The sequence below is a fragment of the Bidens hawaiensis genome, unplaced genomic scaffold, assembly GCF_021521415.1.
Source record: "Bidens hawaiensis isolate Kalapana, Puna unplaced genomic scaffold, B.hawaiensis_p1.1 tig00032198_1, whole genome shotgun sequence".
Taxonomy (NCBI): Eukaryota; Viridiplantae; Streptophyta; class Magnoliopsida; order Asterales; family Asteraceae; genus Bidens; species Bidens hawaiensis.
Genome location: NW_027505242.1, coordinates 1 through 24,389, shown reverse-complemented (window position 1 = coordinate 24,389; position 24,389 = coordinate 1). Strand labels below are relative to the sequence as shown.

General features: G+C 34.0%; 2 protein-coding genes and 2 long non-coding RNA genes across 4 annotated transcripts; all 4 read right to left on the bottom strand.

The window, feature by feature from the left end:
• Positions 1 to 2,438: 2,438 nt before the first annotated feature.
• LOC143611767 (uncharacterized) lies at positions 2,439 to 4,178 on the bottom strand. Its single transcript, XR_013149829.1, has 3 exons — positions 4,052 to 4,178; positions 3,873 to 3,922; positions 2,439 to 2,578 (listed from the first exon to the last, which is right to left on the bottom strand). It is a non-coding gene; the product is annotated as an uncharacterized LOC143611767 (long non-coding RNA).
• Positions 4,179 to 5,129: 951 nt separating this feature from the next.
• On the bottom strand, positions 5,130 to 6,193 carry LOC143611779 (uncharacterized). Its single transcript, XR_013149831.1, has 3 exons — positions 5,945 to 6,193; positions 5,681 to 5,752; positions 5,130 to 5,512 (listed from the first exon to the last, which is right to left on the bottom strand). It is a non-coding gene; the product is annotated as an uncharacterized LOC143611779 (long non-coding RNA).
• Positions 6,194 to 7,325: 1,132 nt separating this feature from the next.
• On the bottom strand, positions 7,326 to 8,931 carry LOC143611773 (replication protein A 70 kDa DNA-binding subunit B-like). The gene is made up of 8 exons (XM_077085921.1): positions 8,895 to 8,931; positions 8,729 to 8,831; positions 8,524 to 8,651; positions 8,361 to 8,442; positions 8,166 to 8,271; positions 7,925 to 8,088; positions 7,737 to 7,860; positions 7,326 to 7,577 (listed from the first exon to the last, which is right to left on the bottom strand). Exons 1-8 carry the CDS (start codon positions 8,929 to 8,931, stop codon positions 7,326 to 7,328), a joined length of 996 nt encoding a protein of 331 aa, XP_076942036.1.
• A 13,862-nt stretch (positions 8,932 to 22,793) lies between these two features.
• Positions 22,794 to 24,179, bottom strand: LOC143611769 (pyridoxal reductase, chloroplastic-like; the record flags this gene model as incomplete). The annotated part of the gene is made up of 2 exons (XM_077085919.1): positions 22,794 to 23,338; positions 23,963 to 24,179. Coding segments are annotated over 2 exons (649 nt in total), but the record flags the coding sequence as incomplete, so codon positions are not given.
• Positions 24,180 to 24,389: the final 210 nt, after the last annotated feature.

The window sequence follows — 24,389 nt, the reverse complement described above, 5'->3', positions numbered from 1 at the left end:
TTCGTAGTCCCAAAGCAACACTTAGTTTCAAACAAAAATAATAATATCATGATAATTCCACAAAACTCTTTTGATTTTTAGTTCTTCAAAAAGATAATGAAATGGAGATGAAAATTAAATACCAGTATGATGTCCAACATTTACAGTTTTGTTATCATCAAGATGAAAGTAATAATAACATCAAGATGAAAATTCTTTTGATCCTCCATAGCCGGTTTGTTTTTGATTTCGTGCTCGATTTTGTTATCTTTATAAGAACAATTGTTTTTTAAGCTAATGATTACTGTTATCACTAATAATCTCTTTAAGAATAATCAAGATCAAATGTAAAGGAAACAATTGGTAATTTTTATGGATATCTTTGCATCTATTTTTGTTGGAATCTTATTATTTTGCTAATATTGTGTGTATCATGAGTTCCAGTTAACAAATGTATATATGTATGTATTTTTCTTATAAATTACTATAAATCTCACCACCACGAATTAAGTCAAGCTCGAAGTTAATGGAAGTATCAAAGTGTTCGGCCCACAGATCTGGAGCCGCTTGTTTTCTAGCGTAGGCTCTGCGTTTACTGTCAAGAAAAGTAAACAGTTTCTGTATTTTTATTGTGAAAATCGTCATATGATTTATCAGCTCGGTCCAGTACAATCTTAAGTCATCCAAGCCAAATTGCCTCAGAAACGGTTCTGTTTTGATTTGATCTCCGACCTCTTGGACGGCATGTCGCATAGCTGTAATACATTCCTTGAGCGTCTCTATAGAGAATCCACTTAACACCATTGTAACTAGTGTTCTACCCGTCCGGTGGACGGTAATATTATCACGGGATTGTGGCCACGTTTATTTAGTAACATGAATGAGCAATAATCAAGCCAAGATAGAGATACTATTGTTATAGGAAATTGTAACCAACTCTAGTTTTAACCCATTCGGTGGCCCGAGTTATGTAATTTAATGCATAACATTTTCTTTCTTTGATCGACCCGGCTTTTCAACGCTCCAATAAGTTTAGAAGACATAGGTTGTATGCAACGATTAAAATACAAATTAATTAGTTGACTTGTATTGATTCAAATCTAAATCAGTTCAATTGTGACTCCACACTTTCCAATGAATACCTATTGGCACTTGTTCAAATTCATTACTTGCTATTACATAACATTTTGGTAATAATATGTCAAGTATAGAGCCATCTACGCTGACCTCTAAATGAGGCGAATGGATGATCATTTTGTGTTAAATTTTGGCATTTTAAAATACAAGAAACTAAAGGAGCATGCTGTTTGTTAGTTTTAGTTAACAAAGGTGATGATATCCAACTTGACAATAATGGAAATGTGTTGATACTTGATACCACTTGACTAAACACTCCGTTACAAAGCCGTCTTCTTTTATATAGAGTCAAAAAGAAAGAATACAGTTAAACCGAACATAAAAAAATGTTGGGTTACGTCTATCACAAGTTCATATCCTCAAAATTGATGTCATTAGTTCGGTACCGCCTGTCCACCTCACAGGCCAAAGATTTAGATGACAGATTCATGTTCCCTTTCCATAAAGCATCTAAACTGCATAAGAAGTTCAAGATGACATTTTAATATATGGAACTTGAAATTTCAGTAAAGATTATCCACATTCAAAGATGTGTAGAGTAAAGCTTAAGTGGCACTTAAAGTCGAGGATAAAGAGGTCATTTTCGAATTATTTAAGCAGGCGGCAGGGGTAACTAAGTAAATTAGAATCAATTAACGGGATAATTTTGACACGTTCTTGAAAAACATGATTTCAACGTGTGACCCATATGTAATACCAAGCCTTTACACATTACCATGATAATGTAACTCGTCATCAATGAATAATATTATTCCTCGTAACCCGCTAATAATACCAAATTTTAACCTTTTACCAAGTTAATTTTGACCCATTAACTAACCCACTAATATTAAAAAACATTACCCCGTTTCTGGGTTAATTTTTAATCTGTTAAACCTTGTGACCCGCTCTTAAAAAAACACGGTTTCTACACATAGTGACATACCCGTTAATAATACTTTATGACCCATTCTTAGTGAGACCATTACACATAGTCTAATACTGGAGCTGGAATAGATTTATCTTATATAAACTAACCATGGAGATCGGGTTTTGAGCTTCCACTGCACTCGGAGCTTGATGAATTGTCTTCCCTGAATGGGGGTTCTAAAACTGGAGCTGGAATATGCCGGTACGTTTCAGCTTACCATCAGAATGTTCTTCGTTAATACGTACACAATTCGGCAATACCAAGCCATCTTCATAAGATCCAATAGGTAAATCTTGTAGATGTAATGCGTAACCATGAATCCTAAATACAAGTATTATATCTTTAACGAAAGATAGTGAAACAACATTAACTGAAAATTTTAGGCTAACAAACATACTAAATGTTACCTGTTGAGATAAGATATGGTATATGGGAAGAACGTTCTTCTTTCGTAGGACAGTTGCTTATATTTTTGGTGTCACCATGAAAAGATTCAACTGGATGTAAATTCAGCCACAAAACAGTTTCATTTGTGGTATTATTCACAATTACCTGAAGCAGTAAAGGACCAATCAATGAAAGATGCTTCGATGGTACTTTATCGCAATTGCAGATAGTAGTAGACTAGTAGCTCGGAAAGCTATGCCACTAAAAAACTTCAAAAACAGGTCATAGAAATCTCAAAATATCGTGTTAAGTAATAAACGTAACAAAACAGTTTACTTCAAATTAATAAACTTAACAGTGGTCTAATCCTTTAATCGCTTGGGTATATCAAAGTGCTGCTTACATAATACATATACAGATATCATTGATTTCTCTTGTAAACTAAACGTCCCATAATCATAACCGAGCACCTTGGGCGCTTTTCAAATTAACCAAAATGACTCAATATAAGAAAAGGCAAAAAATATTTAGATGTAAAAAATATAGATTAACTAAAATTAAAAGTCGATCTACTAACCATGGCGCACCCTCAGCTAAACCCGCACGATCAGTACGACAACTTGTTTGAGTTTTAGGATCTTAAGTCTTAACATTACCATTATAAATTCAATTAACTAATCAAAATGACAATTTTACAATTTTACACTTTTTATTTAAAAATGATAATAATTTTACAACTCTAAAACATACATAAGCCGACCTTAAGAGTGCTCAAGTTATTTGATGTAATTGTAGCCACCCTAAAAAGAAGCACACTCATGGAGCTTGGGGTATTGTTGAGCATTAATTGTACCAGCATACATCACAAAAAAATTTAAAATAAAAATAAAAATAAAAAACGTAAAGTTCAGGATATGTGCTTCTTAAGCCCATTTCCTTCTTCTACAAACTGAAATGACATCTTTGTAGCCCTTGAAAGATTAATTTTATGTATACGCATTCAAGGATCATAGTGTGGGTTTTCATTCGGGTCAACTTCTAATTAGGTTTCTGAATTTGAGACGCATCCTTTTTATAGCTTGTTTATGTTAACTTGAATGATGAAATAAAGAAAAAAGCAACAATTAAAACAAAATATTACATATTTTAGGGTGTTAACGGTAACTTTTGTTAAAACTTCTGTTCATCTTTTCAAAATGACAATTTTACCCTTTGTATTATAAAGTAAAAAACTGTCATTTTGAAAAGAATTTATAAGATTTGAGGTCTTAACTCAAAAAATATATATATTATCATTTTCATACTTTCATATACTCAGTAAATCAACATAGGAAGCAAATAACTAACAGAACAATTCTTTCAACATTAATAACTTATTAATAAACAAATGGTGTTTTACATTTGGGTCACACGTTATTAAAACAAAGAAGTTCAAAAACACAACAGATAAAGACATTACCTTGACATGAGTCCTACCAAGTAGCAGCAAACATGGAACACAGCCACAAACTGTAAAAAAAAAAGATTATTGAACGCAAACCAAACAGATTAAAAGACAGAACCGTAACCTAAATCAAGAATGAACATAAACATTGCCTCGACTATGAACAAAATATGAATGAAAGCTTGGTGTTTTACCTTGATGCAAACTGCACATGGTAGTAGCAAACAACCATCCACACTGCAAACTGACAGTACAAAAGACAACACATATTATAAGGCACCCAACAGTAAACACTTAAAAAACTGCAAAGCGGTGACCAATTTTGAAAGAAGAGAGGTAGAAGGACCATCCTTCACCTTCTCAAAAGACGTAGCATGATAGGGTTTGATATAGAAGATAGTAGGGATAAAAAAGAAGAACGATTATATTATTATAAACGTAAAGAACGATTACAAGATATTCCCGGGCCTAGCCCTCTCTCACAGCATACACGGGAGCCATGGCAATGCCATCTTAAACATAAACATACTCTCCTCTCCCTATTAGCTATTAATATCTATTTATAGAAATATAAGTTGCACTTGACCCCCTTCTAAAATAGACAAACGACATTTAGACTAGAAACTAGATATGATTCCTATCATAGCAACATCTGAAAACACAACTGCTTTGGTTAGAGTTGGTTCAGGCCCCACAAAACACACACTACACTCATGTATGTATTTATTCTGTATAACTTTGAGAAAGAAGAAAGTTTGCTGTGTGTATTTGATGAACAAAAAGGGTACTATGTTAATAAACCAGATTAACATAGTACCCTTTTTGTTAATAAAACAGATTAGCCCTGCTTGTGGTGCGCACATATGATGTATATATGTGTGAACCCTCGGGTGGGCAAAAGTGAAATTGCACTCATTTTGACGTTATTTTACTAATCTCGTGAAAATAACGTTAAAAGTGACGGACGGTTAATCAGGCATCATGTAGTGGCGTTGATAGCCGAAAGACAAGGGTACATGCACCGATCAGCCGGTGTCCCGATGATTGAGTGCAATGTGCCTTATGTCCAAGGCTTGATGCAAAACTACTATCGAGCCGGGGGTCTCACCGAAAGCAGCCTCTCTATCCTTATAGGGTAGAGGTAAGGCTGTCTACATCTTACCCTCCTCAGACCCTACCATAGCTTTGCTATTGGTGGGATATACTGAGTACGATGATGATGATGATGATGATGATGATGTTAATAAAACAGATGTATATTTATAGCCTTTCAATGCAACGTGGGAAACAAAAAGAAAACAATATAACTACTAACTCCAACTTAAAGAACCGGTAAAAGTAACAGACTCATTCTTCTAAACGTGCACTCCCATAAACTCCTAATAACTTGGTCAACTTTGGACTATATCTTTGTTTACTCATGCAGAAACATGCAACTAACTAATTTAAACCCATTTCTATTTTTTTGACCCGTTCCTTGAACCGTGACCTGTGATCCGTAAACGAACCCGATTAATCCAACAGTTAGAATAAGAAAGAGGGTTAATGAATACCTTGAACAAACGACGAAAAGTGCCATTTTCTTCAAGTATGCGTCGCACATTGTGATTAAAATTGCTTTGGTTAGTATACTTTTTTGTTGACCTTTTGCACATCTGGATGGGAAAAAGGTAAAAGAAAATTGAATGTAAGAATTAAAAAATCTATATATTCATGTGTGCAATATAAATACATAAAATTTTCTGAAGATGTAACTGCAAAGAATGAAAATAAATAAAAAGTTCAAAGATAAAATATAAAAATATTCAAATGGGAAGCCTTACAAAATTGATAGGTTCCTCAAATTTGCAAGTGATGTGGGTAAACCTCCATTAAGAGAGTTACTATAGATATCCCTACAACATACATAAACAAAATTTCAATTATTTCTGAATACAAAGATCAATTACAAAAGATAATAACACTTTTTGAATAATCAAACATAAAATCTTCATCAAAGAATTGAAGGTAAATCTAAAAAAAGAAATTGTTGAAACTGAGGCACTTAAATCAAACAGTTGGTGTGCATAACTAATTATACAGAGAACCTGTTTATGCAAATTCAACCTCAGAATGAACAACCTCAATCACGAAGCTTGAGTATAGAGAGAAGAGATTAGGTGAGGATAGCTGTAACCAACAACATTATTTTACACTTCTGAGGTTTGATGATTCTCGAATTTGGAAGTGAAAGCTTTTGATTTACCAGCAGAACCACTTGTAATCGCTTTGACTTTACATGGCTATGATTGAAACCCCCCCTTGGTTACAAAAATAATTGCATTTCATTTCACGTCCCATTATGAAAGCAAAGCTATATAAGCATTTAACAAAACTGAAGCACTAAAAATTCTGCATTAATGGTATAAGAATTCAATTTCACAAAACCATGCTCAAATGAAATTATATAAAACTTCGTTATGACAAAAAAAAAATTAAAAAAAAAAAAGTAACAGATGTTCATGTTATGTTGGCAAGTGAAAATGAATGAAAACCTTAATAATTTATTCATCATGCAGACATCAAATCAACAACATGAAAAACTTAATTAAAAGTCGAAAAGAATACCTAGCGTGAATGAAGGTTACTTAATTCTCTGAGACCAATATCCTGTTTGGCGACAAATTGTAGTAGGCACTTTCATTACAAATTCTATATGGACTGTTCCGGCCCAACCCGTGGGTACGAACCGGGCTTTAGGTTTTTCATCGGACCCGCCGGAATTGGTTTTACCAAAATATTGATATTTTACGGATTCAGTACCGGTACCGATAACGCTCATCCCTCATGTGCTTCAATGGTTAAGAGTTTAAAAATGTCATCTTCTCCAACCCGCTCCACGGATCCTAGATAATAGCTCAGCGACCGACATGATTGATTCCACCTTCTAATCTACCTTGTACCCTATTGTAGTATAACCAGATTTAGTTCTTGATACATACCATGCAAATCAATCAAAGGCGTGCATGCACTAATATTAACTAGTAGTTGACCCGTCCGGTAGACGGGCATATCAACTTAGAAATGTGATTACATTAATTAATTTAGTAACAAATGTGACGGTTTGGTTACTTTCCAACATATTTTGGGAGTTACGGTTTAACAGGAAAGTCAAACCTAATACTTCAATAGCAAATTAGAGAGTAGCAGCATTCATTTCCAACAAAGTGCACAACCTTCACACGAATTAATTTACTAATAACAAAACAAAAATTGTTTTACATCATTAGTAATTCAGAACATCCGAAAGATATCATTTCGGATTAGGGTTTTACAAAATTAATAACATTCAAAGTTAATAAAGATGTTCACCCAAATAAAGTTACAAAATGACAAGAAATTAACAAACAAACCAAAACAGTTTACTTCAAATAAAAAACACAACTCACTGCTTAAATCGCATCAGCATCTGCGAACGCCTCATCAGCTTCAATTGTTGCCCCGACTCATCTTCTCAATATCTTCATACGAATAATCCAAAGGAAGTGAATTTGAAGCAACAGACGGGGATGCGGTTTTCTGGCATCCTAACTGCATATCACAAATGTACTTTGACACAGTAAACTCTCGTGAATTGTTAGGTGCCACATTATAACCAGTAATCTTGATCTTAAATACGACACTCCGGGCACATAAAGCATCAAGCAAAAAATTGTGAACCCAAAATTTATCATCCCCAGCCTACAAAAGTACATATTAAATCTATATTTCAGTATACAAATAAATAATAAATAAACATAGAAGATACATTTGTATACCCACAAATGTATACACACATATAGTTAAACATATAAGCCAGCATATAAACATAAGTATATTTGCTTAACATCAATAACAAACCTCTGCTATATTCTTAGCAACCAAGTCATCTACACTTATGACAAGAAGTACCCAGGCAACTTCATTGAACATGACACACGAAATATCATCATATGTATCAAGCAAACGAACAAACAACCTGTAACTGTGGAAGCGTAATGTGAAATAAAAAAAGGCTGATGCACAATAATTATGTATATAAAACTTACCCATGACATGGAGTAGACACATTGTTTTCACAGTTCGAACAATAGTACGCAGCGTTAACAAACTGAACTTTCTTACGACATATAGAACATTGAACATACTTCCAATCGTTAAACAAATCTACGTCAACTATCGTCGCACCAGCATTGTATGCTGTGCCCGTAATCTAAATTTTATGTAAAAAAAATTGAATCAAGACAGTAAAGAAACTTTATCTTTTTTACTAATAAAAATAAAAAGTACCTCAGACACGTCTCCTTGTAAATATCTGTTAAGATCAGCAACACTATTTACAATAAAGTCTTCAGTTGATTGCACATATGACCTAAACAAAACAGGAACCGGTAACCTGAAAAAAAATATTAAAAATCTTAAATTTGATAACAACAAAAAGTGTTTTGAGGTAGTTAAGAAGGATTAGCAATGGTAACAATGTACATGGCCTTGAAGACATCACAATCTGGTATTTGTGGATTAACATATAACTGAGATGAGGCCGTTGAGACCAAGCACAGAACACCTACAAGAAGGTAAAAATTGTTTAATTACCATGTATCTAAAACAGATAGATTCATATATCAAATGGATTATATAAACATACGTTTAAATATCTGGACCTTGCAACACGTCAAAACGATAACCACCGTAGTTGCTGCATAACTTCTCATTTCATCATCACTGTACTTGTGTGCAAGTGGGCCCCACAAAGTAACATTGACATCCACGGAACTAAACATTTAACGATATCGTTAAAAAATAAAATAACACAAGCAGTACCCACAAAAAAGGTAATAAAAAAAACTTACGCTTCATTAGCCAGAACAATCCTTCTTAATTCTGTATTACGTGATTTTGAAGACTGCAGTTCAGTCTCAACACAACCCCATTCACGCAGAACACCAATAACATCTACACGTAAACAAAAGTTACCCATGAAAGAAAATTCAATTTTAAAGATACAACGTAAAAAACCTGTTAAATAGGTGGTCTCATTAACACGTGACGGCATGATGCTGAATGGTGTTAACTCAAACACATAGCGTTTAAACAAACGCGGATGCATATGGGAAGGACTAATTGACGTGTCATGTGTAAACTGGATAAAGTCATCCCGGCGCAATGGACGATATGATGACGCATAAGGAAGAACGACAAATCGATGTAGGCGATACACTTGACCCTCCACCAAACAATTATTAAATTGATTTATCAAATAAGATGAATTCGAGCATGAATTGCAGAATCCTGAAAGGAAGTAAAATGGAGGGTTAGCAATAATATACAATTTTTGTAACGGGGTTATGTATAGGCTGAACAGGGTGACTTACCCGTTCGTCTGACAATATTAGATCACAAGACAAAAGACGGCCTGACACAGGGTTGTAGGTCGTCCATAAACGGGACACCATAACACTGATCTGCCATTGATCAGTAACATCAGGCAGCAACTCTGAAATAAGACGATACACCATTATATACAGAACCAAACTTTAGAGGTATTGCAAATAATAAAGTTCAATTATAGCTTTAAATCAAGTTGAATTAAAGGCGGTTTAAAAAAGTTTCATCAATGTTTTAGATTATGGATTAACATTCAATTGGAGGAAAAGAATAATCATCTTTCAAAAACATGAAACAGTTTTGAACATGTTTTGACTAACTCAATATTTGAACATGTTTTGACCGAGAGAAACAGAAAATGAAACACCAAACCTGCAATGAAGTCAAGTATTCTGTCTCATTGATAATGAATCACCCTCGAACAATAACTGCACATAAAAGAACACAAGTTAACAAAAAAAAGGGAACTGTAAACATTTACAATTGAGAAAATCAACTCCTTAAGTTATAACTAATCTATAAATGTATATCTAAGAAGTCACCTCCACTCGGAACACTGTGAAATACCAAAAGGTCTAACACCACAGTCACAGCTACCACGACCCTCACCTGAAGAGGATGGTCCATGACATCATAAGCAAGCTTAACCTGCAAAACAAAAGCATATAAAAGGCTTTTCATAATGTCATAAGTTATAGCAATAAAGAATCAGTATATAGCCATCCGGAGCCCATCCAGAGCATTTGCAAACTACAACAAAAACCAAATATACCAAACCACAACACATCCTAATTCCCTCTTTCCCTAAATTAGGTATCCAATTATTTACTCAAGTTCACACAAATCAATCACGCAATTCAAACCTAAACCAGTCAAATCAACAACTTACCGGCTGTTATTAACCGTGAGAAGCATCCACCTTAGGCCGAAACACCGCGAGCTTAAACACGCGTATCCGAGATGATTGTTTCATCTTCAAGCCCGCCACCAACGCATTATTAATTGATTGGATAATCATTTAATGGTAGGTTTGAAGGAAACGGTTACCAATTGAGGAGGAAGATGAAGTGTATAGGAGCGTACGAAGAAGTATGAAACCTCCATCAAAACTGCCATTTATGTGTATGCGGAATGAAGGGGAGAATAAACGTGGTATGGAGCTATGAGGTTCTTTTACACGGCTTGTTTTCACTCTTCTCTGACCATATAATATATAATTAATCTAACAATTGACAAAACTGCACTAAAATCGGCCAGTTTCGTATCTCAAGCAAGAAACTCGATACATACGGATTTGCAATAATATCTAACTTCCAGCATCACCTACAATTAGCAATATGAATTAAGCTAGGTCAACAAATTAAGTGCAATAACACACTAATAATATGAATTATAGTTAATACATACATACATACATACAAACAAAAACGCTGAATAAGAAAACATAATAGATGCTAACGCAGGCATCAATAATGACGTCATGAATTTAATTAGATATAGAAACAGTAACACGTACATTGCTAATATTAATTAATTTCCTTGATGAATATATTCAACTCAATCATCATCATCATCAAAATCGCATCAAGAACTAGTGATCATACTTAACAATTAGCATAATCGATCCGATTGATTAATGTTGATAAATGAAAGCATCAACTAACTAACTAACCTTCCTTGTACGAAAACTGCAATTGATTCAAAGAATCTCTAAAGATGATCACCGATTGATTGGTTAGTTGGTTGATATCATTGGTATCAAAGCTTTTCTGATCCTCATCGGAGTTTTGAAGAAAACGGCAGACAATCAACAATCAGTTCACGGCGGCGACGTCAGTTTCACGGTGGTGTCGATCAATTTCACGACAGCAACAAATCAAGTAATTGAAGATAAAATTCAATGGCGAACACTCGTACTCAATAATTAGAGCGAGCAATTAAGGAACACGAAGCTTCCTTCAGCCGATTAGAGACATCAACAGATCAAAACCTTACGGAATTGATCGGAATCAAGGCATCGACGGAAAAACAAACTTCTGAAACGGAAACGATGAAATCTCAAACGGAGTCAATCTTGAAGAAACTGGATCAATTGGGTAACCCTAAAAACACAGTTAGACATAACGAAACGATTAACAACAATCAGCGGGAAGAATTTGATGAAACTAGATGCAGCCGAAGCAATAACCGATTTTCAAAGGTCGAATTCCCCAAATTCGATGGATCGAATGTTGAAGGGTGGCTATATCGATGTGAACATTTTTTCTCAATCGATGAAACACCTTAAAGATTCAAAGTTCGTTATGCGGCGGCTCATGTGGAAGGGCGTGCATTGCAATGGCGTCGGTGTGGAAGACTATTATCACAGATACCCTGGGCTGATTATGCAGGATCCATCACTGCTAGATTTGCTACAACCCTAATTGATGATGCTATGGGAGCTATCAAAGCTTTAACACAGACAGGGGAATTGGAGGACTATTGTGATCAACTTGATTTCCTTCTAAACAAGGTAACCCTACCAGAAGAGTATACTCGCAGTTTATTCATTGAGGGCCTAAAACCTGAAATCAAATGTCATATTAAACTTCTTGATCCTAAATCTCTTAAAGAAACCTATAAACAAGCTAGATTACAAAATCAAGCTAATCTCACAATGTCTCAAACCAAGAACACTTTCAATACCTATTCTGCCAAAACAACCACCAATTCCTTTCAATCCAAACCTACATATGGCTCCAATGCTACGAAAATGCCTTTATTACCTACACCAATTAATGCAGCTCCTGTTACTTCTTATAAACCAAATCACAATCGCAGACTTACTAACAAAGAATTAGAAGACAAAAGGGCAAATGGGGAATGTTTTTTCTGTAATGACCGTTATACCCCTGGCCACAATTGTAGAGGCAAGAAACAACTGTTTTTGTTTGAAATAATGGAAGAAGATGAGCCTCAACAGGAAAATACAGAACCACAATTTTTTAATGAAGTTACTCAAGATCCACATATCTCATTTCATGCATTAACTGGTATATCTTCTTTTTCCACTATGAAAATTATAGGATCTATTGGTACAATGCATCTGCAAATTCTTATCGACAGTGGTTCAACTCATAACTTTGTTAATGAACAATTAGTAGATTAACTACATTGTCCCTGTTGGGAACATGCCAGTCACTATAGCAGATGGTACCAAACTACCCTGCATGAAAATCTGTAAGGATTTTCAATGGGTTATGCAAGGGAGTTGGTTTAAGGCTGACATGATGGTCATTCCACTCAGTAACTATGACAATGTATTGGGTATTCAGTGGTTACAAACCTTGAATGATATTATATGGAATTTCAAATCCTTGATTATGAAATTCACCATTAATGGTTCATACCTTTGAACTAAAAGGATCCACTTCTAATGGGGTCAGTTTATGTTCTATGGAGAGGCTAAATGTTTGGTTTCAAGATCCAAAAAAAATTGTTAGTGGCCAATTGTTCAGTCTAAAAACAGAAGGCACTGAACAACTCCAACATCAGCCTCACATATCTGATGTTGGAACTCATAAAACCATTGATGACCTTCTAAATCAGTACCAAGATATCTTTGAAGTGCCTACAGGATTACCTCATTCTAGAAGCTGTGATCATAGAATCAAACTTAAGGGTGAAAATGTCACATTAAAACTTAAGCCATATAGGTATCCTAGCACTCAAAAGACTGTCATTGAACAAATGACACAGGAATTATTGGATACCGGAGTTATCCGCAACAGTACCAGTTCTTTTGCAGCCCCGGTAGTTTTGGTTAAAAAAAAGGACGGGTCTTGGAGAATGTGCATAGACTATAGAAGATTAAATGATGCAACTGTTAAGGATGGATTTCCCATTCCTTTAATTGAAGAACTCTTAGATGAATTAGGAGGTTCAACAGTTTTCTCCAAACTAGATCTAAGATCGGGATATCACCAAATAAGAATGTATGAAGATGATATCTACAAGACTGCCTTTAAGACTCATCAAGGCCACTATGAATTTCTAGTTTTACCATTTGGGCTGACAAATGCCCCTGCAACATTTCAGTCGTTGATGAATGAAACTTTTAAACCTGTTTTGAGGAAATGTACTTTAGTCTTTTTTGATGACATCTTGGTCTATAGCCAAACAATGGACCAGCATGTTATAGACTTGGAAAGGGTACTACAACTTATGAGACAAAATTCCTTAAAAGCCAAAAGATCCAAATGTTTTTCTGGAGGGTCTAAGGTGGAATACTTAGGACATATAATCACAGGAGATGGTGTTGCTACTGATCCTACCAAAATTAAAGCAATTCAGGATTGGCCACCACCTGCTACCCTTAAACAACTAAGGGGTTTAGGTTTAACAGGGTATTATAGAAGATTTATTAGGGGCTTTGGGGCTATTGCCAAACCCTTAACCGAACTTCTGAAAAAAGACGTCTTCCATTGGAACCCTGCAGCACATAGTGCTTTCGATGAATTGAAAAAGGCTCTAAATACTCCCCGTGTGCTTGTCTTACCTGACATGTCTAAAATGTTTGTCATAGAGACAGATGCTTCTGCAAAAGGGTTGTGAGCAGTCCTTATGCAGGATAAACATCCTATTGCTTTCATTAGTAAGGCTCTCTCTGCTAGACAACAGGCTCTATCTGTTTATGAAAAAGAGCTCTTAGCTATTCTGTTGGCAGTAAAAAGTTGGCATCATTACCTGATCTCGAAACACTTCATTATTAGGACTGATCAACAAAGTCTCAAACATCTACTCGATCAGAAAATTATTACTCCACTACAACAGACTTGGCTATCCAAACTTATGGGGTATGATTATGAAATAGTGTACAAAAATGGTTCTGATAACAGTGTGCATGATGCCCTTTCTAGAGTTCAAGGCATGAGATTGTTATCTCTTACATTGAGTACTATTCAACCACTTTTATTAGATAAACTGAAACAATGGTGGGAATCTGATAAGAGTTTACAACATATTATAAATCAAATTCTGCAAAGGAAACCTATAAAGAATTTGACTTGGGATGGTGCTATTTTAAAAAGAAAAAACAAGATATCGGTACCCAATAATTCTATACTCAGAAATGACATTATCAAGTGGTGTCATGAGACCATCTGGAGGCCATTCCTGGTTCATTCCTACCCTATCCAAGGTTAAAGAAATGTTCTTTTGAAAGGGATGCAGTAAATAAGTTCATAGATTTGTCAAAGAATGTACCATTTGTCAAAGGGCTAAATATGAGACATTGGCATCTCCAGGGTTACTCCAGCCACTACCTTTACCATTGACCATTTTCAGTGATGTGTCAATGGACTTCATTTCTGGTCTTCCTAAAGTGTAGGGTAAAGACACAATTTTGGTAGTGGTAGACCGGCTAACTAAATATGGACATTTCATTCCTCTATCTCATCCTTATACTGCAGCTACGGTAGCTCAGGTATTTTTGGATAACATTTTCAAACTTCATGGGTGTCCTAATTCGATTGTATCTGATAGAGATCCTGTCTTTATCAGTCAGTTTTGGAGAGATTTTATGAAATTACAGGGTATTACTTTAGCTTACTCAAGTGCCTATCATCCCCAATCTGATGGGCAAACAGAAGTGTTGAATAGGTGTCTAGAATCTTACCTAAGATGTCTGCGCATGGACACTCCATTACAATGGTTGAAGTGGTTGCCATTAGCTCAATGGTGGTATAATACATCATGGCATTCTGCCATATGCATGTCTCCGTATCAAGCTTTATATGGGTTCAAACCCTCAATCCATATTCCTTATATACCAGGGGACACACAAATTGCAGTTGTGGAAGAACTCCACAGAGACAGAGAACACATGATTACTCAATTAAAGCAGAATTTAGAACAGGCCCGAAATCGTATGAAACAGTTATGTGATAAGAAAAGAACTGATCGGGAGTTTAATGTTGGGGACTGGGTTTACCTCAAATTGCGACCTTTTGTTCAATCTTCACTTAAACTGCATCATAATAAGAAGTTGAGTCCTCGTTACTATGGACCCTTCTTAGTATTGGAACATATTGGTGCAGTGGCTTATCGTCTGGATCTTTCATGTCTCGCTTCTTAAGTCAGCTCATGGAAGTCATCAACCAAGTTATCCTCTACCTTCAGGACCTCGGTTCCACTTTTAACCACGAGCGATTTTAGATAATAAAGTGGTGCGTCGAGGAAATAAAGCTGTTGCAAAAGTTTTAGTCCACTGGATGAATTTACCAATCTCTGAAGCCACATGGGAATTTGCGGATGAACTTAGAATTCGTTTTCCCTCTTTTGTTTTTTGAGGTCAAAAAAGCCAATGGGAAGGGGGTATTGTTACATTTGTATTAGTTCATACTAGAATTACCAATAGTCCAATAGATCAGGGACTAGTTTGTATTAGTTGTTAAAAGGCAGGGACTAGTGTGTAAACTGTTAGTTTAGTTTGTAAACTGTTAGTTAGCGAGATATGTTCGTTAACCGACTATATTACCAGCTCTAACTAATAAGATCGGTAGCTTGTTTGACGAATATTCCTTTCTCTCCCTAAAGATTCTTTGTTCTAATCTCAAGCTATCAAAATGGGGCTTCATATATATATATATATATATATATGTAAGGATCCTAAGAGAACCCTTTGCAAATTGAGTACTTTGAGAACCATTTTAAACCACTAAAAACACCTTTAAAAAATTATTTAAAAAAATCATAAAACAAAAAATAACAAAAATTTTTAAAAAATAAAAAAACTAAAATTCTTATATTTTATTCCGGTTTCATTAAAAAAATAAAAAAAATTGAAAAAAAATAAAAAAAAGGTCGTATTATACACATATGTATAATTTTATTTAATCTTTAGTTACGTAATATACACATATGTACAGTATCATTTATCTTAAATTATACACATGTGTATAAAAACATGTAAATGTACATATATGTATATATTATATATATGTGTATATAATTTAGCTAAACCGAGTTTTTTTTTATTTTTTTATGAACCCGGGATGTTAAAATAAGAATTTTGGTTTTTTACTTTTTTCATTTTTGTGTTTTTTTTTATTTTATATATTTTTTATTTTTAGATTTTTTGTGGTCCAAAATGGTTTTCAAAGTTCTCAATTTCAAAAAGGTTATCTCATGATCCTGATCTTATATATATATAGAGAGAGGTATTAGATCATTTCAAAAGTTTTTTTACAACGAGAAGTGCGAGAAGTGAATGTGTAACTCCATTAATCCCTAATTTCACTCCCTTTCTTATGTGTAGGTGTGTTGTGTAGGTGCGTATGTATGTGTGTAGGTACGTATGTTTGTATATGTGTACGTATGTTTGTATATGTGTATTTATGTTTGTATGTGTGTAGATACATAGGTTTGAATGTGGCTCGATACATTTATATGTTTGTAGGTAGGTTTGAATGTGGCTCGGTACATTTATATGTTTGTAGGTAAGTTTGAATGTGTAATTAAGACATATATACAACCAACCTACATATATGTATGTAACATCATATGAAAGGGAGTGAAATTAGGGATTAATGGAGTTATACCTTCACTTCTCGTACTTCTCGCAAGATCCATCATGTATATGTTAGTTACGTCCCGCCTTTATGATTTCAAACATAGAATTACTAAAATAACCCTATTCCAAGGGACTAAGACTTACTTATTTATGCTACAACTATGGTTATTATTATAGTTGATAAAAATAAATAAAGTGAGATATAATTGTTGTATGTGCTTCGAACACCTAACTAAAACCTTGCATGAATCATGTAGTGGTGTTAAAGCATGGTAATTGGTAGTTAATCTAATGATAGTAGTTGCTTAATTGTGAGAATATGTAAATAAGCAGTGAAATGAAATGTATTTGAGTAGACATTGTTGTATCACGGAAGGTAAATAAGGAAACAGATCAAATTTATGTTTATAATTTCCTGCTTATTTTCATTGTTTTCTAATGATTCATGTTAAATGGGTTGGCCCAAAACCTTTCAATAAGGATCCAATTTCGGTATTCTCAAAAATTTTCAGTTTATGTATTTGTTTAACGATAAGTTTTCAAATATAAATTAACTTTGGGAATCATGATGCTAAAATTTTAATCCTATTCTTAAAAGGATGTTACAAGTTGATAAAAATAATAATACTGGAATACTAGTCAATGATAGTGGTTCTAATTAATACTTACCACCATTACACATAGAAGTGGTCCCATCAAAGCCATCACGGCACCTGCAGTCATAACATACAAGATTCTAAGTTAATAAAAAATAAGTACTGCTACTAAATTATTATCTAGTTATTTTGTTTTGGAACTAATTATGTGGTTATTACAATAACCAGTTTTTAATGTTAGGATGAAGTAATAAACAGATGCTGATTCTGATAATACAATTAAAAGGATACCATAGAACTACTTATTTACCCCCCCCCCCCAACTTATTTTCGTGACTACAACAAAAATTCAGCAGGCTGTTTGTTTAGCTATAATTAAGCTGCTGTCTTGTTTTGCAAAAAAATAACCGTAGCTCCGTTAAAGGTATACTTATATGGATGGAAAAGCATGTGTGTCTAGTTTTTATAGAATTTTAGAAGAAAGAAAAATATGATCGTTAAGCGGTTCAAATCAACCTTGAACATAAGTCAAACCACATTTCATGGCTTTCCTTAGATATTTGAATTATGAAGCGCACTATCTTATAGCTTGCGAGAGGGTTTCATGGCCCTAATGACACTCTCCATGATTCCCTGGTTGGTCAGGTCTGTTTGGGGGTGCCACTGATGTGGTTGTCATCGGTTCAGAACTTTAAATCCAGGCGCCCGATATATGAAATGTTGTCACCTCATAACATATAAAAGGTATTTCAAATTATGCTAAAATGACAATAAAAAAAGGATAGTGATTAACAACATGATTTTGAAAATATGCTCAGTCAATTATTAACGAAATCGGAGAATCTAAAATGTTTTATAAGCATGATGTGAACATCAGTAACGTTGCATATAAACCGTAAAGAAACTCAACACTACTCATTTTCAGTTCATTTGTAAGGTTTTGTACGTTATCAAATGACGGAAGTACCCCCCGGCTTCAGTTTTCGTTTCAGTTCATCTGCAAGTTCAAATGAATCCAGCTCAGTTTTCAGTTGGTTTATCAAAAGATCCTGAGAACGCCTTTCAGCACAAAGTACTTGACTGTTGAATTCGATGATCCTGCATCAGAATCTTAGTTGGTCGGTTGGGCCACACTCGTGTTAGAACAGGTCGCTTTTAAAATATTGTTTGCATAGTTACAAAATACACATGTGTTATCCATATTTAACAGTGAAGCAACAAACTTGATATCTTCAGCATACTAACCATGTTTAGTACTTAATAGTGGTTGTGATCTTTCTCCAACGACATAAAATCAGAAAAATCATCAAAATAGCCATTTTGCCGTAGATAATTAACAACATAGCATTGATTTTTTAATAAATATCGATAAACCAGCGCGACATGTGTTATTTTGACGCACTGGAAATATGGATTCAACATGGCGCAACAAAATCTTATCTAGAATAAGAAAGTCAAATGATAGTTGAGGAAATAAAAAAGTCAGAGGGCTTGTTTGTCAAAGTCAACAGTCAAATTTTTTTTTTTTTTGGTAATTTTACTATTTTAGACTGACTTGAACTCTCGAACAGATGAATGCCTAAACTTATATATTCAACATTTACAAAAGAACATTTATTCTTTTACCTACACCAAAATGGGCAAGTTAAAAACTACAACAATCAAAATTTTTACAGTTCCATAAACATTGAGAAGTTAGTAAACCACAACATCTATTTCCCTACAAATACTTCTAAAAACCATTCAACTAACAAGCAACAAAGCGGTAAAAAAAAACTGAAAATCAGTTAGTATAATGGACTACAGAGCTCTTGTACTAGTCAGGACTTCATGGGTTAACATCAATGCAATTTTTGTAACCTTTACAGTTTCTTGCTCACAGAACCTTAAATGAAGATTCGGGTCAATAAAGTCAATGAAAATTAAGACTCAGCAGCAAACCGCAAATTATTTGGAAAACGAGAACACCAAATGCATAAATATCACTTTTTTTGGTGAACCGGCCCGTGGTGACGGTATCTTTTGCAAGAAGCTAGGTCAACAAATGAAGTGCAATAATACACTAATAATATGAATTATAGTAGACGGGAAATTATTACATGTATGTATGTAAATTGATGATTTGGTGCTTGTGAAAATGCCTCAACCAAACAATTAGTGAAGTTGTTGCTAGGTTATATGTTGAAGCATAAATAAGTCAATTCATGTTTGAGTTAGCAAAGAGCTCAAAACCTTGCATCATATTATGCACAATAAGTTACTTTTAGATGATCTGTATATATGATAAAATTGGGACAAGGTTAGGTTTTAGTTCAACAATTTCAAAGCTGATAGACATTAATTATTAAACCATGTTACTGCACTGACTTTGAAATTTGGTATAGAATCATAATAATAATGATGATAATAATAATAATAATAATTTCTAATAATGCATGGTATCATGTGTTAGTAACTGGATTTTACAGTATAATTATATACAGTGTTATGCTTAACTTTTTAGTGTGCTAATGTTATTCATGGCAATCAAAGTGGGTAACATAGATTAGTTGTAAAATGACTAGTGATTGTATGGTGTGAAGTGTTATTTGTATATTAGCAATTACTTAGCTGAGTGTTCACTTGGGTAGTGTAGGTAATTAAAAATATTGACCCGTTAGTAGATGATCAATATTGGTAATGTATCTAAACAATTAATTTCAATACTAGAAAACTGATGGTGTTGTGACGCCGAATTGCGTCGGAAAAGCGTCAGAAATGGCCGATTCCGACTCCTTTACGACGCATTGTGCGTGTCAGAAAAACCCTCGTTGGAAATTCCTTTATGACACGTTTCCGACGCACATTAAGACACTTTTCCGACGCAAAATTGTGTCGCAAATTTCCGACACGTTTCCGACATTTTTTAACAGCTAATTTTAATACTTTTAATTATTGTATTTTTGACACCTAATTTAATAATTTTAATTTTTGTATTTATAATACCGTATATGTATAAATAATTAAATACGGTATTCAGTTTTTCCCTTTCCGACGCAATTCTGACACCATTATAAATTATTCTCCGACACAAATCCGACGCAAATATGAAATGTTTCCGACGCAATTTTGACACCTGCATAAATTGTTTTTTGACAACATTCCGACGCATATATATTGCATTATAATTCATTTATTATACTAAAAATACAAAAAACTCACAATACCTGTATAAACAATCACAAACTCACACACAAAACAAATTTTACCATTTTAAAACACAAAATGCAGTCAAAGGTCATGAACATCCATATGAAAACCACAAAACCAGTTTAAACGACCACAAATTCACTACATACTGAAATGTTTAAAACACTACATATAAAACTACTACTGAGGATCGGAAAGTTGCGAGTTTCTGATGGCCTCTGCAACACCTCTTTGTATTGCTTCGTTTATTTTTTGTTGCAGGTCAAATTTGACATGCAAGTTATAATCGTGAATCAATAATACAAATGTTGATATCTTGGTTTAGGATTCAAGTATAAGTTTAAATGTTAAATTGACCTAACATTTTGTTCTAAAAATTATTTTTATACACATAAAATGTATAATAATATCGGTATGAATGTTTTGTTTTAAAAGAAATCAAACATCAAGATTTGGTTTGCAAATTATAATTTATAATTAATAATATAAATATATCAAAAACTTATTATAAAAGTCATAAATAAAAATCATTATATAATATAACTCAAGTTACGTATTACATGTAATCTTTTTTACTTTTATTATAATTTTCATCCGTGTGTAACACGGGCTTTCATTATTAAACTTATTATTTTAATGGTATATCTAATCTGGATGAAATGTTGTCACCTCATAACATATAAAAGGTTTTTCAAATTATGCTAAAATGACAATAAAAAAAGAATAGTGATTAACAACATGATTTGAAAATATGCTCAGTCAATTATTAACGAAATCGGAGAATCTAAAATGTTTTATAAGCATGATGTGAACATCAGTAACGCTGTATATAAACCGTAAAGAAACTCAACACTACTCATTTCAGTGCATTTGTAAGGTTTTGTACGTTACCAAATGACGGAAGTACCCCCCAGCTTCGGTTTTTGTTTCAGTTCATCTGCAAGTTCAAATGAATTCAGCTCAGTTTTCAGTTGGTTTATCAAAAGATCCTGAGAACGCCTTTCAGCACAAAGTACTTGACAGTTGAATTCAATGATCCTGCATCAGAATCTTAGTTGGTCGGTTGGGCCACACTCGTGTTAGAACAGGTCGATTTTAAAATATTGTTTGCATAGTTAATTAACAAAATAGCATTGATTTTTTAGTAAATATTAATAAAAGGGCTGGTTTGTCAAACTCAATAGTCAAAATGTTTTTTTTTTTTTGGTAATTTTAATATTTAGACCGACTTGAACAGATCAAGCCCTACCATATATGCCTTCTTGTTGAAATATTAGTTCGAGATCTATAACAGTTCAAACTTGGGAGAACGGGAGAAGATTGCTTTTCAAGGGATTGTGATTATTACGTGTTGGAGCATTTGGAAAGCTAGGAATAATAGAATATTTCATGGAAAAAAGGTCAAGATAGAAGACATTATAGGTGATATTAAATCTTTTGGGTTTTTGTGGTTTAAATATAGATCCAAATTTAAGTCCATAGTTTGGACTAAGTGGTGTAATTTCAACTTTTTGTAAGTCTGCGTGGTGAGCCTCCTCCTCGGCTTGTGGGGAGGGGTGTTGTGTTTTCGCCGGTTTGGTTTTCCAGCTCGTTTATAGAAAGTTACAGTTAAAAAAAAAAAACAGATCAGGGCCTAAACTTATATATTCATCTACAAAAGAACATTTTACCTACACCAAAATTGGGAAGTTAAAAACTACAACAATCAAAACTTTTACAATTCCATAAACATTGAGGAGTTAGTAAACCACAACATCTACTTTCCTACAAATACATTCTAAAATCCATTAAACTAACAAGCAACAAAGTGGTTAAAAAAATAATAATAAGTTAGCACAATGGACTACATAGCTCTTGTACAACTTCTTCAATAGATGGCCTCTAGTCAGAACCTTTCATGAAGATTCGGGTCAATAAAGTCAATGAAAATGCAAGACTCGGCAGCAAACCGCAAATTATTCTAGAAAACGAGAACACCAAATGCATAAATATCATTTTTTTGGGTGAACCGGCCCATGGTGACAGTATCTTTAGTAAGAAGCTGATGGATGCCCGAATAAAATAGTAGTGGTTTATTGTCGGGGACGTGCAAACTTTGTTGCTAAACAACTACAGAAACGCTGATCTTGTGGTTATTGATCGTAAGATTCGTAACCTTGAACATCATATTAATATATTTTCGGTTTGATGTTTACAAATTTTGGATTTCTACCATTGCATTGCATATATCATATGCTCATTAATAACTATTATACAGTCAATAATATTGAATTTACAACAACAGTGTGGTTTAATTTAATCCCTTGTTACCTGGTTTGGAAAACATTTTGGATCATTTTGGCCGACGAGTCACGTGCGGCATATTCCAACTGAGTCAACTCACCGGGCCTCAGCTTCCAACCTAAAGCTCCCAGATTCTCCTGAGCCTGTTTAACCGACTTAACTCCCGGTATCGGAACCGTCCCTTTACATATACACCAATTTATCGCCACCTGTGGTATGCTTTTGCCCCTCTTTTCCGATATTTCCTTCAACGATATTAACAACGGCTCCACCCCAGGAATTATTTGTCTGAACAGCAAACCCCTCGGTCCACGTGGAAGTTTAGCAGGCGTGTACTTGCCCGTAAGCATGCCAAGACCTAATGGACTGTACGCGATCACACGGACTCCCAACGAATCGCACACGCTCTTCATCTCCATTTGTTCTTCGCCCATGCTCAACAATGAAAATTGCACCTATATTTAACCACACAAAAAACCCCTTAAAAATAAATTCAAAAAAAATAATTAAAAAATCATAGCTCAAAATATAAATAAAAAACGAAAAAAATTAAAAAACTAAAATGTTTCCGCCATCATCCCCGATCAAAAAACAATTAAAAATAAAATACAAAAAAATAAAAAAAATTTGACGAAAAGACACAATGCCGAGATTAAAGACACAATGACGAAAAATGAACAAAAGACACAATTATAACTAAAAAAAGACACTATAGATCGCAAAATATAACACAATACCGAACAAAATATAACTCAATACAAAGAAAAAAAGACACAATGTCAAGGAAAAAAAGCACAATCAATGACGAAAATAAACACAAAACACAATGATAAACAAAAAGACACAACGACCTTTTTCACTTACCATTGTGTTTTTTTTTATGAAAACCAGAAAGACGGTGGAAACATTCTTGTGTTTTTACTTTTTTCGTTTTTTTAATTAAATTTTGAGTTATGATTTTTTATTTATTTATTTTTTAAATTTTTTTAGGGGTTTTTTTGTGTGGCTAGAAACCCTTTGTAGAATAACTTGACCCTCATTTATTATGCAATCATTAATATGTTTTAAGCATGTTGTACCTGAGCTGAAGATAACGGGACTCCGCGTTCCTTAAGGTAGTCATGTATCTTGAGTAACTGTTTTGGTCCGTAGTTGCTAACACCAACTGCTTCAACTTCATACATTGCGACTAGCCCGTCCCATAGAGCTCGCTCTTGAAGAGGTGCATAGTTTGCGGTTGACCAATGTAGTTGAGCTATTCCAATCCGCTCAATCTGCAACCTATCCAAAGAAGATCTACAAAAACACACCTATCGTAAGATCATTACAATATATAGAGAACGGAATGCAAGCCATAGATAGATTAACGAACACGAACAAAGGCCATGTTCGTTCAATTGTGTTTGTTTTCGTCCGTTTATGTTCGTTAATGTTTGTTCATTAACGGTTTTTGATAGTTTTTAATGACTTTTCCAATCTTATCATATAGATATACGCAAAATTATT

Bases quoted from the DNA above. Each gene is read 5' to 3' on its own strand.
- LOC143611773 (XM_077085921.1), bottom strand. From the start codon at position 8,931: ATGCCGTCACGTGTTAATGAGACCACCTATTTAACAG. The intron at 8,272-8,360 runs GTACATTGTTAC...ATTTTTTTTCAG, and splicing joins TGTGATGTCTTCAAGGCCAT to GTTACCGGTTCCTGTTTTGT. The intron at 8,089-8,165 runs GTACTTTTTATT...CATAAAATTTAG, and splicing joins TACAAGGAGACGTGTCTGAG to ATTACGGGCACAGCATACAA.